Consider the following 19,914-nt stretch of genomic DNA (forward strand, 5'->3'; position numbering starts at 1 on the left):
AGCAAGAATACTGAAGGAATAATGGAAGTCAGATAAACAATTTCTCAGAAAGTTCATTATTGGTGATACAGTTCAATTTCCCCCTTTTAGTTACAACTAAATGATTACAAAAGCTAAATACTTTGCATAACTAATTATTTGTTTAATGGCAAAAATTGATAACTTTGTTCAATAGAAAAATACTGAAGGTCATTACATCACTTATTTGTCTATGGTTTGAGTAGCAAATGAGCTCCAAGTGACAGCTGCATTTTGAGAAGTACTGTAAGCTCCCAGAGACACATCCACAGCACTGAGAACAAGGCAGGGACCTAACCTACCTGTTTATCTTCACGTTCCCAAACAGCCCACCCAAAACATTTACAATCTGGTAAATAGTCATCAAAGTATTTCAAGGATTTTGAATCTTGAATTCGTTCATCCTGTGAATTTTCAATAGGATGGGGAAAGTCAAACACATGTGCATGCTACCATCCTGCTGGAAGACAGCTTTGGCTCATTTCTAGGATGACAGCAAACAGGGCTAGTCTAAAAGAATCTCTATGTGCAGTCTTCAATGGCACAAAGCACACCTCCTAAAAAAAGCTTTCAACAGTCCTGTCATTTGTATTACACTTTGCCTATCTTAGGATTATTTCCCAGGAAAACTTCAATCACGAGGCACAGAACGATCAGGGCAGAGTCTCCTGGCTTTGGAGTGTTGGCAACAAGAGTCAGACATAGACTGAAGACTTTGGAAAGTAACTGACGCAGTAACTGTGCTCAGCCATCATAAATATGCCACCTCTGACCGACTGGAATCTTCTAATATTCTACAAATGTTCAGTTAGCAAATCCTTTTGTTCATTTTACAAGGAATGGAAGAATTTATGCCACAACATAAAACTCTATCTACATGAAAATGTGAGCATTTACCTGGGAGTTATGTGTGACTCAATTCTCTTGCATATCCCAGTCATTCTCTTAAGCCTGCTTGTTAACCAAAGCACAGGGATAAACTGTGGTTGTGTTAAATACTACAGCATGTCTATATAATAATCCGGGAAATTCAGCAGAACTCTTATAAAGTTATAATAAAAGTTTGCCTGCACTGGAGAATTCTAAAGACAGATGAGCAGAAATTTTTAAGAAGTCAATTATTAGCCATATCACCATGAGAATACTACTTCAAAGAACAGACCACCAGAAATGCCATGGCTATGGCAATGGAATTCTTTTAATGGGCCACAATATTTATGGGTAAACTATTTTTAAGACAGAGCCCATGGTGTATACATTTTGGTAAAAAGGTGGAGATTAATTTGAATTAGTATTTATAGTGGTCTCTGTCCTTTAGGACAAAAGCAGAGAGGGTGTGAAGGGTATGAGGACTGCCCTACGTGAGTCAGCAGGATTCTCAGACTCCCCAAAGCTGGCCACACGCAGCTCACAGATAAATGTGTGAGCCGGCATTTTAGGACATGGTTTTCTCTAGATACAGTATTGATCAACTGTTCATTAAAGTGTGCGTTCCAATTGGACAATTCGGGGCGGGGCGGGGCGGGGAGGGGAGGAGGAGACCTTGTAGATATTGCAGGCACTGACATCTCCATCTACATCTCCACAGAGGTCTTTTCCATCACGAGTAGAGACTTTCTGGAGTGCACTACCTTATTAGGTACAGCTGCAAAAGCAGCTGCCTGAGGTGACCACATGTTTTGGGCTACATGACATAATAATTATAAACTGTTTATGGTAAGCATCAGACAACACAACCATTAAAGGTAGGGAAGAAACAGCAAGGATCACTTGAACCAGTTATACGGGTGTTGGAAAATGGATGCTAATAAATAGTTTTCTCCTTTTTCAGAGAGTCACTAGGAAGTCAATTTTATCAATATGAAATAATAACTCTAGTACTATAAATGCCACATTAATGAGGTGAAGTTTTAGACAAATTATAGAAATATGCCCTGTTTGCCCTTAAAAATAAACAGGATCTCAAACCTGGATGAGTTAAATCCTTTAGTAAAAGCAGACACTATTAACCATTCTTGACTGTGTTTCACAGCTAAACTTTAGAATGGTTCCACATCTACTTTCAAAATTGTAATACAATATAGAAATCTGCTTTCGAATTAAGTATTTGTTTAGCATTTCTGAATAGTAATATACTGAACATATTATTGCATCTTTTCCTCCTAACAGGTGAAATGCTTTGCCATGTGCTTTATGAGAACGGCTGAAAGGACAGCTGTGGTAGGAACTCATATGAACACTGACTGCTCATTATATTATACACAGTGGGGTTAGTAGAGCAGATACAACTGTACAGCTGACTACCTAGCGTGGTTAGCAGATGTCTCAGGGTGGAAGTACAGTTAGGTTTCCCCTCTACTCATTCCCGGCATTCAACTCTAATTATCCATGGCAGCACGCCCTGTTTACTCAAAAGGGAGACACTAAACCTGTTCCGCTCAGGCCTGCCCAGCGAATGAGAAATAAAAATACTTCAGAAATAAAAGTGCCTCTTTGTGGGGGAAATCTGAAAGTTTTAGGTTCACAGGTTTGGCTGAGCTTGCAGCAACCTGAACAAACCTTAATTTTAGAAAACAGTATACGAATTGAAAAACTATACTTTAACAGAGTTCTCTGTGCTCCCTCAGCAGAACAAAAGGGCAGGGCGAGCTGATTCTTGCCCTGGTCTTCCGTATCTCGTTGTGCAGTTGACTTTTATAAGAGCTACAAAGTGAAGCTGATACAACCACATCATACAAAGACCTTAGCCAGGGCGTCGGCTCCAGCACTGGCTATATAGCATTTGGAAGGGTGGAATGCTACATCATGGATCGATTCTTCAAATTTTTTCCGATGAGCTGTGAACTCCTGGATACATGTCTTACTTTCTAAATTCCATAAGCGTATTGAACAGTCATGACCTATTGCAAAAGAAAGGAGGGTGAAAGGAACAATTACGTCAACGTGAAGATGGTAAGGACAAACACATAAGCCACAGCTAATGCACTTACTGCCAGACATCAAGTACAGGCCATTTGGATCAACTGCCAAACTTGTAACAGCCTCCAGGTGGGCCACCATCGAGTGGATCAGTTTGCCTTTGGAAAAAGAAAGTGTTACTCTTTATTGATGATTTTCTTCAGCTTAATCATGCCGACTTCCACGCTATCCTGGTTTCCCCAGTCACCCTGTCTGTGTACTTTGTGATCAACCTTTTCCACAGTTCAAACAGCACATCTCCCTGTCTTGCCTTTGGTCATGTTAGTAACGAGAAATAAAAACAGGTTAAATTTCAGATGAGACTCCGTCTTTTAAGCCACAACAAATTCAGTGGGTTTTCCATGTTCACTAATTATGAGTTGGACATTACTAATCTTTTTGTGCACCCTTTACTTACAGACCACATGAGTGTAGGAGGACAGAAAGTTCAATCTCAAAGAGACAAAAGAAGAGAAAGAAAACACAACCAGAGTTTTGGTGAAATAACACAGAAAAAAAAAAATGAAAATTAAACTGCCAGCAACTAAACACAACCACAAGTGACTATATTAAAAAAGGCAGACAGCCAAAGAAACATGGCCGCGCACACGCGGTTCTTCCCATTTCAACTCTCTGTGCACGTCCGTAGACTGCTGAAATGCAGACCACTGAAGACCGGGAAAGCTCCATGCACCAGCTCAGTCAGAACTCACATTTTGGGTTAACACAGAAAAGATCAGCCCATGGAAAAACACACAGAACAAATGACTGGAGGGTTCTCATCTACAACACTAAATTGAGCTATTTAATAGTGAACAAGAGAACACAGCTATTTGATAATTGAACAATTTAAAGTAAAACACAACCACCAGCCTCTGCCTTCACATGTTTCTGTTAACGCTCACTCCTTGCAGACTGCTGCAGACGTTTCTATTGGCGCTTAGGCCTGGGGCTTTAGAATAAGTTCTCTGCTCCCCACTGTCTGACAGTCTTAGGAGTGTCTCAGTGTCTCCGTGACTATGAAGCGACCATCAGACACCCACAATAAGCTTACTTTTAGTGGGCACTTATTGCTGCTTTCCTTCTTGTTGCTGTGGGTTTTGCTTCAGCACGACTCAGTCTCAGTAAGTTCTTACCTGTATTGTTATCGTAGAATTTGATATGCCTGTCTTCATGAGCAGTGATGCTGATCGGGAGGGTGGGATGACTGATGACTCTGTTTATCTGGCAGGAAGAACTGGCTGCTAAAAAGGAAAAATTGAAAGTCAATACAAATTAGTCAAAGTAATTTTTTTGTACAAAGGCAGAAAAAAATAAACAATTCAACTTCAGTCTGGCTTTGTTCAATTACTCTCCAATTATGCCTCTAGCTTTAGTGTTGTAAATGAGTCACCTGAGCTAAACCACACCCCAGCCACAGGCAATGAATAGTCAGAAGCTTCTTTCCACCCTGCTACACACTGACACCATCTTACACTTGGCCTAGAAACACTGATGACACCAAGTCTCTATGTTTGCTACCTTAATAAAGTTCTAATAGCTGGGGTGGTGGCACAGAGGCAGGAGGATCTCTGTGAGTTCAAGAGCAGCACAGCTCATCTACATAGAGTTCTGGGCCAGTCAGAGATTCAAAGTGAGACCCTGTTTCAAAACAAAACCAAACACACCAACCAAAAAAGTTCTATCATCATTTGAACACAAGTAATCTTCAAAGCTAAACCTCAGTTCCTTCTACACACGGAGTTCTATTCACATAGTTGTGATCAAAATATAGATCCTTGTTCCTTCTTTGAAACATAATGGAAAAAAAAATCCATCATCTTGCAACCCATCAGATTTTAAATTTTTAAGTAGCATATTGACAATTGTTGTTGTGTACTTTTTAAGAGTTTTCAAAGAGATTTCAAAGAGATTACTATACCCTGCTTGTTATTTCCATATACAACAGAAAATGTCACCTGGCCATGTGGAGTAAGTTCTTTGTGTGAGATTTTTCTGCTGTTTGGTTTGGTTGCTTAGACTGTGTTGAAGTTAAGAAACAACATCAATTGTTTTAAAGTAAATGTGTTCTCAGGCTTGGGCACTACCATATTTTATAACTCAAGCATTTTTTATAGTGACTATGGTGATTATACTTTTGATTAAGTTTAAAAACTAATACAGAGACTTTTAAAACCTGGTATACATACTTGAATCGACATTGGATTCTAACGTGAGAATTCGCTGCTGTGTTTCCATGTTAAAGATGCTTGTATATCCCTTGCTGAACGATGCTACCATATGGCTCGGGTCGCTGCTCACCAGATCCACAGAAGCAGGGATTCCCAGTTCTGAGAGTCAGAAATATTCAAAGAGAATGAGAGTTTAAAGCCTACTTGACAAAGTGCTCAAAATGTAGCAAAACAAACCAAAGTATGACCAACTTAAGTAAATAAAGCTTAACATTAAAACAAGTTATTTTATAATCTTTCAGCAAAGAGTATTCCTTTCTAACTTGTAGCCTCAGTCTACTTTATTATCCCTACCTGTTAAATGTTTTCTACCATTATTGTGCTAATACACTCATGGAATGCAAACTTATTTATAAAGAAATAAAAACATATAGACTGTAAGTTTTATAGCTTCCATTTCCACTTCAGGCAGACATAGAATAACACAGTGGGAATTCTGTATTTTAAAAATCCATCTTGAAGAAAAAACCAACAACACAGTCACCTCTGGCTGAGGCGCAGCCCAGGAGTACCACACTTGCCTAGGATGTAGTTAAGTCTTCAAAGTCTAAAGGCAAGTCATAACAGCTCAAGATTTGTATATATCCTTTGCTGAAAAATAAAGGTATTCTGTGGCTAAGGAGTGTAACACAATGCTAGAATATTTGTCTAGCATGCCAATCACCACACAAACATTAAAAAAAGTACTATCAAGGACTAAACCTGGAAGTTATTCGTACCAAAAACAGAGTGATAAAGCCAGCGTGGTAACATATGCCTTAAATCGAAGCACTTGGGAAGCTGAGATTCAAGGATGATGAACCTGAGGTCAGCCTGGACTATACAATAAATTCAAGGTAAACTGGGGATATGCAGCAAGGCACTACCACAAGAAAAGAAACAAACAGAATAAATATAAAAATAAAGCAATCTGTTTCATTTGGTCCAATGCCTAACTAAAGCAAGGTAGTAATTCAAAACTGAATCTGTAGCGGAAGATCTAGAACTAGACAATAGTAAACAGCAACTGAACCAAATGAGATGTCACAGAGCCCAACACTACAACTCAAGTGAAACACTACCACCGGCTCACAGAAGGCTAACACGCGGCAGAACGCGGCAGAGGCAAGTCAGGGTGCAGAGCAAATGATCTCACAGACGCCACAGCCCACGTTGCTACCTAAGCACTTGGGAAAACATTAGCTATTTCACATCAGTTAATAACAAACTCCTACCCTAAGCCTAGCAATTCTGCGAGGTCTTTACTGCCCACAGTGAAAAGTTATAAATGTTCATGATAAATTATTCCTTTTTTTGTTTTGGTTTTTTTTTTGTTTTGTTTTGCTTTTTTTTCGAGACAGGGTTTCTCTGTGTAGCCCTGGCTGTCCTGGAACTCACTCTGTAGACCCGGCTGGCCACGAACTCAGAAATCCGCCTGTCTCTGCCTCCCAAGTGCTGGGATTAAAGGCGTGCGCCACCACCACCCGGCGATAAATTGTTTCTAAAAGACCCACACTGGAACAATCTACCAAGGGAAGAAATGGTCCAGCTGCAGAGCTGTGTCAGTTATAGGACTGCTGTTCACCAGATGCATCAGAACAAATCCTTTCAGTATTTTCACTGAAAGTAAGTTATGTCTCAGTCTTAAAAATTCAAACCCCATTTTCTCATCAAATGGTATGGTCTTAGGAAATATATATTCATTGAAATTTCAAATAAAAATACTGTTGCTCCTTATAAAAAAAAAAACCTTAAAAATTTATACAATCAAGAGTTCACAGAATCATTTATTTGTTTGCTTTTTTTTTTTTTTTAAGAGTAGGATGTTCAGATCTGGAAGTTTTCATTTTGAGGAGTGTACCTTGGTTATCATTAAATACACTCAGTGCTGGAGCAACCTCAGTTGTATTCCATACGCGAAGAGTACCGTCTGCTGAACAGGACAACAAGCGCTGGTGTGCTGCACTGTAGGCCAGCCCCCACACCGCATCCGTGTGGCCCAGCAGAGGGCCTCTTAGAACAGAAGGATCTGTGTAAAACAAGCACAAAACCAGGAGGAAAAACTGTAAAATCATTAGGTTCAATGTTAAACATAAAATAGAGCATCGGGAAACAGTATAATATAATCTCCCTACCTTCCATTATTCTTCCGAGATGCTGTCATAATTACAGTTTTGGAAGTATACAAATACAGAGTTTGACAATTCTAAATTAGAATTAAGAAGCACAACTTGGCTTGTAAAGAAAGCTCTATTTTATTGTCTCTTAAATAAATGTTAGGAGAGAATTTTGTTTGCTGATTTTATGTTTACTTCTCTTTGGTAGTAAAACGTAGTAAAATTAAAATATTTTTAATGACAAACATGACACGTTAAAAATCTGTATTAAAACTAAAGCAGCCAATTTCTCAAGAGTTTTGCAAGGGAATTTATGGTAATATCTGGAGAGAGCATATAACATGGATTCATGGCAATAGTAACACTGCTCTTACAGCCAAAGGCCCATGCAAATCCATGTATCCACATCCGCATAGGTTTGTGTTGAGGGGAGAGAAGGATGGACAGAACTCAGCCAGGGCAAGAACTCATGAACTAGACTGAGCTGGTCTACGTTCACAGCACTTCTACTTCTCCCGTTGAAGTTCAGAGATTTCAGGGCTACACCTCCAAACATAGCCAAAAGGCCATTTCTTAACCTTTGAGACTCTTTATAATAAATACTTTTGGAGGTGTGGACTTTAAAACTAATTAGCTTCTTCTATTCAGTGTTGTTTATCAAAAACAGTAATGAAATATGATTGACTACAAATGAGTTATAGTGTTTCAAGTACTAGGCAGATGTCTAACAAGAAGAAAGCAAACGTCAACCGAAGCAGTACTTCTGTCCAGTAAGACTGCAGAGGTAAACTCTTTTCTCAAGAACAGCATGTTTTTACTTTTAGCATTCTATACCTCACTGATTCTTGCATTTACAGGACTCCTTTTGAATGAAATAAAGACATGCTTCTCTTTACTAATTTTTAAACTATAACTTTACCCTTAATATAGAAACATTGCTTCAGAACTCTGGAGAGCCACGTACCGTAAGAATCATAGGGGTCGATGTTGGGGTTGGTGGTGCTCCAGCTCTGGATCAGTCCATCAGTGCCACCACTGTAGCACTGCTCACCATTGCTACTCATTACCACACACAGCACCGGACCTCTGCGACACCAAACAAACCCGTGTGTGGTAACAAACTGCTATCACCAACATTAATTCTACAATACAGCTTACAAACATTCAGGATGTTTAACTACTTAAATGCCTTTCTACTCTCCAGCTTGTAACAATGAATAAAAACACTACTGAAGTACTATTCATTTTTCTTTCTTTGCTACACAGGAGGTTAGTAAATTATGGCCTTGAGGCTAAAAATCACCCAGTAGGCCTAGTACAAGGCCTTAAGCTAAGAATGCTTTTATACTTTTAAATTTAAAATAATAGCACACACAACAAAACTAAGAATATGTTACAAGAATTAAGATCCTTAGTTCAATCCCCAGCAAAAACCAAACCAAACCAAACCAAACCAAAAGCCAAAAAGAGGACCAAAAAAGTTCAACAGATAGTATATGGCCTGCTAACCCTAAAAAAATATTTACTTTATATAAAAAGATATCAATTTGCTTGACACATCAAGAGAAGACACGCCACTTATATGCAAGGAGAAGCAAGAAAATATGTTTTTCTATTACTATAGACAAACTCTTGGTTAAAAATATAAGCAGCATGTGTGTGAGCATGTGTGAGCATGTGTGAGCATGTGTGAGCATGTGTGAGCATGTGTGAGCATGTGCTCCTAAGGAGGGTACCTAGGCCTCACACCCAAAGGGCAAGCCTTCTACTTTCAACTACATCCCTAGACTTTGAGTAATTTCTATGTAAGCTATGTGAAGAGAAGAAAAAAATGTGAGAACTCCTTTTAAAAATTATTTTGCTTTTTAATTGTGTGTGTGTATATGTTATCTCTGCATGGATATTCAAAAAAGTCAGAAGAGCACTGTCAGATCACCAGGAGCTGGTGTTACAAGCTGCTGTGAATCCTCTCACATGTGTGCTGGGAACCAAATTCCAGTTTTCTGAGAAGCAGCAAGCACCCTTAACTGCTGAAGCATCTTTTCAGTCCCAACACTAGCATTTCTAACAAACCTAAATGCCTTGACTTCAGTTTATGATGCCCACATACCAGGATCCCTATGGGTATTTATCTTATCTGCCAGGTTCTTTGACATTTACAAAAAAAGCCCAACACTCACAGAAAAAAATATACTAAATTACATATGTGAAAGAATATATGATATTCCAATTAAAACTGTGTCATAAAGATGTTGGCTTAAGATAAAAACAAACTAAAAACAGCAAAAAAAAAAAAAAAAAAAAAAAAACCATGTACTTACTTGTGAGCCCTGAATGTATAGATAGGCTCCACATCTAGAGAAGTACTCCTAAATCAGAGAAAGAAGACAAGTCTGAGTGCTCTATACTTCAGTAGCAAATGGCATGACTAACTGTGTCATAAGACTGCGGTCAGAAATAGACTCTATGGTAGTAAGATCCTCAGCCTCAGGATACAGAGGCTCACCTAATGCCAATTACACCTTAGTGGCATCAACAAACTACCACCTCAGTACAACAGACTGCAAACACAGCCTTCTTACACTGTTACAATTCATCCACTAGTGGGAGAGTGTCACTCCCAAGAGAGAACATGGGCTGTTAAGGTAATTTCAGAATGTGATTTCCAGTTATTTCATTATTTAACTAACTCAGGGAAGTTTTTATTATTTCTTAACTTCAGACTATCCTATATATAAAGTAAAGCAGAAAGTCTAGATAGTACCAACTCTTCAACATTGAAAAATGAGAATCTGGAAACTGAAGAAGGGAGCTCAAGTGAGCTGCGGTGAAGACAGAAGAAACTGAGATGGTGACATCTCCAAGTCTAGCTTCCATGGACGGCAACTCTGGGTTCACCACTGAGCAGTTCCAGGAGCTAGTACAGCACTTCAAGACAGACCACGACTCTAACGAGGAGACTCTGGAGGCCTTGGCTGACTCACTCACAATGACAAAAGAAGACATTAGGATTTGGTTTCTATATTGAAGGAGTGAGATGGAGTTCAAGCAGTTGTCTGAGGCCTACACATCTGAGAGGAAGTAATGGAAACATAATTCTCAGTCTATAATTGTCGAAAGCTCTGGGTCAGACTTTGGCCTAGGAATTAATTTCATGTACAGAGGAGAAAAGAGTTGGGAAAAGTACACCATACTCATTGGGTTCTACAAAGCAGTACCCTGGACTCCCTGACGCTTTGGAAGCCTTCAAAGTCTCACACTGTCTTCTGGGCACCAAAGCAGAGATGGCTGGCCCGTCACAGGATCCCTGACTCCCAGCATACCCAGCATATGCTCTTCTTGTTAAGGTTTTGTCAACTTCCTTGTTGGGTCAGGGGGATGTTGGGTCTTATGTCTATGGATGGTACATTAATAATAAACCTAGCTATTCCTACAGGAAAAAAAAGAAAAATGAGAATCTAAATATAAAATACAGTCAAGGCCAGAACTCTGCACACGGCAGGATTTCAGCAATGGTACTTTTACCTCCCTTGTGTTTTTGTGAAGTTACTACGTCTATACTTGATTCTGAAGTCACTGCCCAAGTGTTCATTCATTACTGAGAACTGGACTCATCACAGACACTGGTTAAGAACTCACTATTTCCTACATCATGTTGCAGGGATGTGTAGGTATACTTCTCTCTCCTCATGTCACTCAGAAGCCTAAAGGTAACCAGGTTACTGTCATTTGCTAATTTGCTTTGTTCTTCTTGTAAATCAGACATTTACATTTAGCTTCGTGTGACTGGGCTGCAGCCAGAACTACATACTGTGAGCTGAGAGTCAGAAAGGCAAAGGCACAGTACATAAAGGGAATGAGCTCTGTGCCGACCTCCATCGACGTTCTGCTCAGGCTGCATCCAGCACTGTCCTGCATGACTCACAGCACCAATGCTATTGGTGTCTTTTAAAGTGGGCAGTTCTAGTACAACTTATGGGATGTCCTGTGTCACCGTCCACTGTACTCATAAGCCTAACACAGCAAAAGGATCCCTGCTGTCGGACGCTTTCTGGATGATGGATGGACCAATGGAAGGTGAGCTCCAGAAGGACCTAGCCAAGTACATCTGGTCTAACTTGGGAGCTAATGAAGCCTGTTGTCACTCAGACAGCACCAAGCCAAGAACAGACACCTAAGCACGCACAGCAGTGTCCTTCGGGTCAGACAAACTGCCTAGTGTGGAAAACTTGTTGTCAGCATAGAAAAGTACCTAAGCATTTCTTCATTTTGTAAATCTAAACCACAAATGATGAGCCAGACTGAGGTCAAAGGTTGATAATTCTAAGTGTTCCTACTTATGTCTCTTTACAGCAACAGGATCTTCATTATAGAACCACGTAAAACACTTATGCATACAGACTGTAATCAGCACTTACAAACACATGGGAACCACCAAGTACAACTCTTTCCTAAATGTCAGACCTAGCATTAGACTGTCTGAAGGATCTACCTATAAATGGTAACAAATAAAGAATAAGAAGAGATATTTGGGAAATATTACAGAAAATTGTTTTTAAAATATATCTTTTCCTGTTGATAAATAACTTAACTAAATTCTTTTTTTAAAAAGTACTAGTAGATATCCTCACTTTTTGGCTGGGGCTGTTTTCTGCAGATTCCACATTTTCAGCGTATGGTCCTCTGATGCTGTTATTAACACAGGCTCGACGGGGTGGAAAGCAAGGGCTCGGATGCCATCAAAGTGACTCCTCAATGTAAACTTAGGATTCCATGTCTTCCTCAAGGCATCTTTATTATTCGCTATCTATTAAAGAAATGAAAGATCAGGCTGAGATCACTGATTTGCTATTAAACTATTACATAGTATAATTCTCAAAATAATATACTTTTAAAGTAAACAACCAAACCAATTAGCAAAATTCCAGTGTGTGGCAGTAGTTTTCATGGAAGGAATACAAAAGAATCAAAGAATAGTTAACATAATTCAATCTAAAATGTAGGTAAATAATTCCAAACAGTTCTCTACTATTGTTAGTTTGGATCCTGAATGTCCTCCCAAGGCCTGGGTGTTGGAGGCTTGGTCAACAGCCTGTGGCCTTCCCAGAGGGGAGAGGCTTAAGCAGATGGAGCCTAGATGAGCTAGGAGACAGCAGAACCCAGCCGCCTCCTTTTTCTGCTCCCCTAACACCATAAAGCAAGTAGCTTCTTCCCACAGCTCCAACCAAACATGGACTGAAACTCAAGTAAGCCTTCCTTTCTAACAAGTACTTATTTCAACTTATCATGTCACAGTGACAGAGAGACTGAATAATTAGTAGAACTAACTCAATTCAAACTCTAAGACAGAAAGTGTAATTGGGGTAGGAAAAACTGAGTTTTTTCTCTTTACGCCTACATCCTGGCTAGTTTTATGTCAAGTGTGTCAATGACTAGAGTCATTTTGGAAAAGGGAACCTCAGTAGAGAAAATGTTCCCACCAGCTTGGCCTGTGAGCCAGTGTGAGGCATTTTCTTGATGGAGGATTGATGTGGGAGAGTCGAGCTCACTGTGGGCAGTGCCAGCCTAGGCTGGCGGTGCTGTGTGTTAAGAAAGCAGGCGAGTGAGCCAGTGTTCTTCTACAGCCTCTGCTCCGATTCCTGCACTGACTTCCATCGACTGTGATGTGCAACTGTAAGTGCAATAAACGTTCTTCTACCCAAGTCACGTCTGCTTGAGTTGTTTCATCTCAGCAATGCAGCCCCAAACTAAGACAGCTTGTTAATTTAAACTACAATCACAGTTTTTGAGACTTAATACTTTCTTCACCAAGATGGAAACAAAATTCATAAACTGGACATAAAAAAAAATGCTACAATGGCTGAGCACTGTGTCACACACTTGCAATTCCAGCACCCAGAGCTGAGGAGGAAGATTTAGAATCCAGGGTCATCACTGGGCTATACCCCTGCTGCATTTCCTTTCACACACACTCAAGTGTGGACACTAGGTGCCATGTGAAGACAGCATGAAGGGCACTTTGTGGTAAAACTTTAGCACTTTAGCAATGCACAGCCTGCCAACAACTGGGACAGAGTCTGGCCTTCTCCAAGGTAAGTCTTCAAGAGAGAAAGCAGGCACTGGCAACATCTTGACTGCAGCTACAGTAAGACCCACAGCCAGGACTACACCCAGTCTCTGGGTGCAGAGAGATTAGAAGATGATACTTTTAAAATTATTTTATTAAAAAGAGATTTTTTTTCATAATATATTCTGAGTACAGATTCCCTTTACCAATTCCTCCAGGTCCCCCCCCCACTTTCCTCTCCATCTGAATCTCCCCCCTCTTGAAAACAGACATCTAAAGAATAATAACATAAAACAAAAAGGAGTTAAATGGAACAAAAAAGGAAAAAAGAACCAAACAAAAAATTACAAGAAACACATAGACACAAGAGACATATATTATCACACAGAAATCCCACAAAACTGGAAACCATAATACATACCCAAAGAACCTACAAAGCTAAAAAAAAAAAACAAAAACAAAATCTGACAAAGAAATATGAGACAAAGAACCTCCAAAAATTCCATTAAGTATTTTTTATACTTAAAAAAATATAGCACCAGATTGCTGGAATGTTTAATAAAACAAAGAACTACCTTTGGAAATAGGATAAACACATAATATCAGTTTTTCCTGAAAAGGAAAAATGTGAGTTTGAGTTAGAAAGAAGTCCAAGTTCAAACAGCTACTGGGTAATGTCTTCGTGGTGTAGGTGGGAGGACGTGCTGCCTCCAGGCATTATGAACCGGTCATCTGGAGGACCGCTGCTGTAAGGCTGAGGAGACAAGAAGCGAGCATGCAGCAATGAGGAGAAGCCGGGCAGCGCAGGAGCACACACTGGACAAGGTGCTGAAGGGGCGGGATGGGAAGACATCGGCACATCATGGGTGCCTACCTAAAACCAACGCAGTTTAGTGACCACAGATAAAGGCAGTCTCCACCTTTAATTGCCAGGTTATTTAGAAAATGAGCTTATTTTTATATCCATCTTTGCAAAGCTTGAGATTAAAACCAAGATCCATACTTGTGAAAAATTTTACCTCTGCCATCTTCTTCTATAAAGTCAACTATTAAATTTTCAAACAGATTAATGGTATGAAAAACAAAGCTGTTACTCACATCATACGCTAGTGAGTCTGCTTCGTTGGCCACCGTAAGGCCTGCTAGCTCTCCAAGCCCCAGCTCGCTCTCAAGGGCTTCATCTGCTCCCATGATAAATGACTTCCCAGAAGAAGGAGGAAACGTCAGTGCTTCCACTGAGGGAGACAAAGTCCAAGTTACACATCTAAACAGGCCACAGCTAGTCTCACTGGCTTGCATTACACTTCTGCTAAGTGAAGGTGTACATTTTTACTTGATCTATTTTGGGAGTTGTTGGTCGGTCTGTCTGTCTGTCTGTCTGTCTGGAGGTTTTTTGAGCCTAGGCTGGCCCAGAACAAAGGAAATTCTCTAGGTGCTGGCCTGAGAGATCATACCTCTCTTATATTACTGTTAAGAAATTTTGTAAACAGTAAAATTCCATGAGCCAAAAAAAAAATCTTAAAAACTGCTTCTTCATATATTATCCTGTTATCAATATCATCTAATTAGAAAGGTAAAAGAGAAACACAGTAGTATCTACTGTCCTTTCCTTTATCATTATATAGAAAATATCAAGGCTAAAAGTAAGTTTTCTCTCTATTTGATATTTCATAACTACTCAAATAACATCTACCAATTACTAAGTATATTAACAAGTGGTTCTTGCTGTACATTCAACACTGTTGATCTCACTAAAAATAAAACCAATCAATTCTATAAACTGGAATATTGTAGACATTTCAAAGTGAAAACTATGTGCCTATCTAAGAAAAATTAATATAGTGTTAGAAGTCAGAATTACCTCTTGAAGTGAGACAAGTGACCAGTGGGTAAAGGGCCACAGAGGGCGCTACATCAGTAATGTAGAGCATTACTACCTTAGTAATGCTCTGTTCCTTGTTCTGAGAGTAACTGCAGGAACTACTGTGGCTACTTCTGATTTGTGATGATTCAATGAGCTGTTCCCATTTGTACGCATGTTTTATTTCCCTTAAAGATGTTTTCAAGTCCATTTCAGAACTCTAATAGTTGTCACTGTGCTTCAAGAAGAAGCTTCACTGTGTAATCAACGTGAATATCTTTCTTGGTACCTCTGAACACAGCATCCAGCCTTTCAACAAGTACCACTAAAGAACCAGTGAAAAGCTAAACACTGAACTAAGACCTGATAAAAGAAGACTATTCCAACAAGGCACCTGGGCTTGCCTTTCCAGAGAAAGATACTCCATTGACTAGAAACATTTCAGACAAATTTAACACTTCAAAGAATTTGCTGAAAACATATTATCTTTAAAAAAAAAAAAAGAAGGAAGTTAACTGAGTTGAGTGCACAGTAGATCTGAAAGCTGTCTGCAGTGCTGCAGTTACGTTTACTAACAGGTACTTGTTGAGCACATTAAATAATGGTTACATGCTTTAAAACCAGTAGTAGCATCTGGGTGTGCACAACTTTAACCTCAGCACTCTGAAGGCCCAGGGAGATGGACCTCAAGGCCAGTCTGGTCTACATAATGAACTCAGGACAGCCAAGGATAAACAGTGACAAGAACTACTACTAGTGACAAAAACTCAAAATCTATCAGAAAAAAGAAAATCACTATCAGAATAAAACAGAATACAAATTAAGCCACTGTCAAGCTGTACACAAGAGTAGTACCAATAAAAAATAAGCTTTCCCTAGAACGTTGCATATCCTCTGAAGGAGTCAAATAACCCTAGCTGTCTGCAGCGTGAGAACTGCCCAAATGTAATTTTCAAGCCAAAATTTCAAACAACAACTTATGTGCACCTAGGAAACTAGGGATTCAGCAGGTGTCTTTTGTTTGTCCTATTTTTCATATCTAACATTTTCATATGTGAAATAAAAATGGCCTTGTTCTGCAAACAGTTCTAGAACCGAGCACAGCATGGGTTAGTAGTAGCTAATGTTCTAGGAAGGTCTAGCCAGTGGTCAGAAGAGAAAGGACATCACATCTCTACGTGGATGGGCATCTTGTTCTCTGAGTCCTCAGAAGTGAAGAAATAGGTTACAGGACTTTTGGATGACTAAACATTGCTGTCTTAATTAGCTTTTAGAAAACTAACGGGGATACTACACAGAGACTATGAAAGCTTTTCCTGAATGCTGGGTGAAGACTTTTTAGTAACAGGTGATTAAATATAAAGTGAACAGTCTTTCCTTTCCTCCACCCCACCTCTCTCACATCTGTCCACACTTCTTCTCCACTCAGTCCTTTACCCCAATGCGGGGGATGAACCGAGCTCCACGTGAGGCAAATGTCAGATCACCAAGTGACATACATTTCCAACCTTAAACTTTCTGCATTTGTATACCATAGAACTGCACTGTGGAAAAACTAGAAACAATCAAAATATTTTAAGGAAAGAATTTTATTTCAAATCTACAGTATAATATATAGCATTAAGGCTGAACTTGAAAATCATCAATATGATTTTATACTAAACATAAAACAAAACAAAACTATTCTACATGATGGCTGTAACTATGTTTTTAAAAGGTACATGCCATCAGATAAAAACTTTTGAAAGGGACCAAGGAAACATGGGAAACAGAAAATGACAATAGGTGGCTTTCCTCCATTTTGTTATTGTTACTCTGAGACAGGGTCCCACTATGTAGCCCTTGTCTGGTCTGGAACTTGCTATGTAGAGCAGGCTGGCCTCAAACTCATAGAGAATTAGTTTTCTCTGCCTCCGAGTGCTAAGATTAAAGCATGTGTCATCATGTCCTGTGTCTCTGCATTTTTAAAAATGTAGTTATGCTGACTTTCAAAGTGAACACCTAGTACCAACTTTTTGACTCAATTTCTTCAGTGTTGGCATGGAGTAGGCCTGGTAACACTGAGTTGCCAGTGGAGCTAGGGAATCTTCAAAACCAGAAACTAAAAGTTGGTTCTTAAATTTACGCTCTTCCCTCCAAATCACAGACGGATGCTAAAGTCAGCCCCCACTGCTGTAAGAAAGCGGATGTGTGCAGACTGTGCTCTCTGAAGGCTCAGTTCAGCTCTAGGCCCACATGCATGCTCACCTTCATCTGCCCTACTGATCTCCTGTTCAGGAAGCCTGGAGCTGCTGGGTCTGGAAGGCGAGCCAACAGATGGCTGCAAGGAGGGAAGTTCATCAACGTCTCTCAAATTAGCAAGCATATCTTGTAGTTTTGACCTATTGGGCCCTAGCCAAAACGGGGGGGGGGGAGGGCAGAGGAGGAAAAAGAGAAAACAGAATCACTCATTTCATAAAAACTGCACAATAAACCTTTTCACACCTGCCAACATTTACCTTTAAAATATCCTACTAGATCGATCAATAAGGAGTAGTTATTTTTGAAGTTTTCAACTATTAAGAGTTTATTATTGCTGGAAAAGAATTATATTTAAATATACATTTTATAAATAAAGTTAATGGTATCATTACATGAGAAAGAACGTCATGTCCAGTACGTATCATTAAAAGTCATACTTATCTACAATGAAGCCAATGACTAGTGGTCTAAACGAAGATAGAGAACCTCAGATCGTGAACCTAATGTGAACTCAGGGTAACACCTCTGCTTGTTTAAATTAAGTTACATCCATTGCCTACATCCTGAGGCTATAGAACCCAGAGTGAAGTCTCATGCCCTGTTGATTACTTACCTGGGCTTTGATTCTTCATTCTCCCACATCCCTGTTTTGACTGTTTTATATAGGATAGAGGCTGAAACAGATCTTCGGTAGTTTTTCCTGTTACAAGTTTAATTAAGAATGGGAAAATCTTACCCATAGTCCGTTATGGTATTTCCTATACCAGCAAAGAATACAACTATTTCTAAGCAATTTTAACTAATTAATACCTAGAAAAATTTAAGTCATAATGTGTATGACTGGAGTACACAATTTGACTGGATATATTTACACTAGACCAATTAAAAACATCAAAAAGTTTACAATGGGTAAGAGCTCAATTAAAAAGTGTTACTTATAAATCAATGTTTTGTGCACCAATTTTTCCTTCACTGCAGATCTACACTTGTCCTCACACTGCTGTGTTACACAGAACAAGTGAGAGTGACAGCCAAGCTTTGCTGACCTTAGTCTATACTCCTTAACCTCAGTGTCAGGCGCTCACAGTCTCCCCGGAGACAGACGCTGCTTCACTTAAAAAGCCCACATGCTATATATTTGAATATGCATCATAATGCCCAGTGCAGGGACTCCAATTGCTTCTATTAATAGGAATATTGTTCCAGTCAAATGGTGCAGTTTTAGATCTTAAGGGCTAAATTCGAACTATGATGTATGAGTAAATGAGTCACAGAAGTCTTGGCTACCTTTTCAATTAAAAGATCTTTACATTCTAAGATACTCATTTTACAATGTAATGACCCAAAGAAATATAAATATTTCTAATGTATAATACACAAGTTTTCCTAAACATTTCAGTTTAACTGGCTCAGACTTCATTCTAAAAAGCCACTGCAATTCATGTCACAATATATTTTTAAGTTTAGCTTATTTGAATAAGGAATGAATGAAGCAGCCTTGTTCTAATGTTACCTTTCTCACTCTGACTTGATCTACTCTGAGGTAAAGTAAGTAATCTCATCACTCAGTGATTCCTAAACCTGTGCTATCATCACTAATGGACATGGACTTCATGGAGTTCAGAATTTATAAATTTTAAGATTTAAATATTGAAATGTCTTGAAAATAACTACCAGATTGTAACACAAGGTCTGCAGGAATGACTGCTCTTCATGTTTTTCCATAATTAAAAAGTAAGGAGGGAATACAGCATATCCTTCCAGTCTTTTGCAATTTATAAGTACATTTCACACTAAGTTTAGATTTTAATCTCATTTTGTACTAGTTTCACATCTCAAAGGACAAAGTTCCTATTGTCATGGAAAGGAAAACTCATTATTTACCATGCCAATGAGTAGAAGCACAGAAGGTGATTTAATCTTACTCTCCCAAAAAGATGGTTTTTGTTTTTTTGAGACAAGGTCTCATATATCCTGGGATGGTCTCTAATTCCTCATATAGCTAACTATGACCCTGACCACCTATCTGGTCCTCCAGCCTCTCCCTCCAGAGTGCAGGGATTACAGACATGAGCCACCACACCCACTTTATGCAGCTCCAGGGATGAGCCCCGGGCTTTGTGCATGCATGCTAGGGAAACCCTTTACCATCTGAGCTACATCCCCAGTCCCTAAAAACTGTCTAATATTATTTTCATCAAGGTTCTGACAAGATTTGCATTTCCTTATATACATACTACATCTACTGACAAACTTTTCATTTGCATAATGAGTTATATGATCCACAGGGCTAAAATTTCATTTTGGCTTCTGTTTCTGATGTGGCATACATTTTACTGAAACGAGGAAAAAGGCACTTGGTAATACTGCTATAAATTAAACTAGCCAAAACATTTACATTAGAAAACAGACTCTTTTAAATTATATGTTTGACTGTGTGCC

The 19,914-nt window shown here is 39.2% G+C and overlaps 1 protein-coding gene across 1 annotated transcript in view; it reads right to left on the reverse strand.

Annotated features, from left to right (window-relative positions):
• The window catches only part of Strn (striatin), an 81,089-nt gene continuing 61,175 nt past the window's right edge, over positions 1–19,914 (reverse strand). The window contains exons 9-18 of the mRNA XM_028773433.1: positions 17,479–17,622; positions 14,469–14,605; positions 11,935–12,110; positions 9,625–9,672; positions 8,268–8,389; positions 7,048–7,215; positions 5,166–5,306; positions 4,113–4,220; positions 3,009–3,095; positions 1–2,918 (exon numbers count right to left, since the gene is read on the reverse strand). Coding sequence (XP_028629266.1) covers positions 2,749–2,918; positions 3,009–3,095; positions 4,113–4,220; positions 5,166–5,306; positions 7,048–7,215; positions 8,268–8,389; positions 9,625–9,672; positions 11,935–12,110; positions 14,469–14,605; positions 17,479–17,622 — 1,301 coding nt within the window. The 3' untranslated portion in view covers positions 1–2,748. The remainder of the gene's footprint in view (positions 2,919–3,008; positions 3,096–4,112; positions 4,221–5,165; positions 5,307–7,047; positions 7,216–8,267; positions 8,390–9,624; positions 9,673–11,934; positions 12,111–14,468; positions 14,606–17,478; positions 17,623–19,914) is intronic.

This window comes from Grammomys surdaster, unplaced genomic scaffold (assembly GCF_004785775.1).
Source record: "Grammomys surdaster isolate TR1022 unplaced genomic scaffold, NIH_TR_1.0 227, whole genome shotgun sequence".
NCBI classification, from domain to species: domain Eukaryota; kingdom Metazoa; phylum Chordata; class Mammalia; order Rodentia; family Muridae; genus Grammomys; species Grammomys surdaster.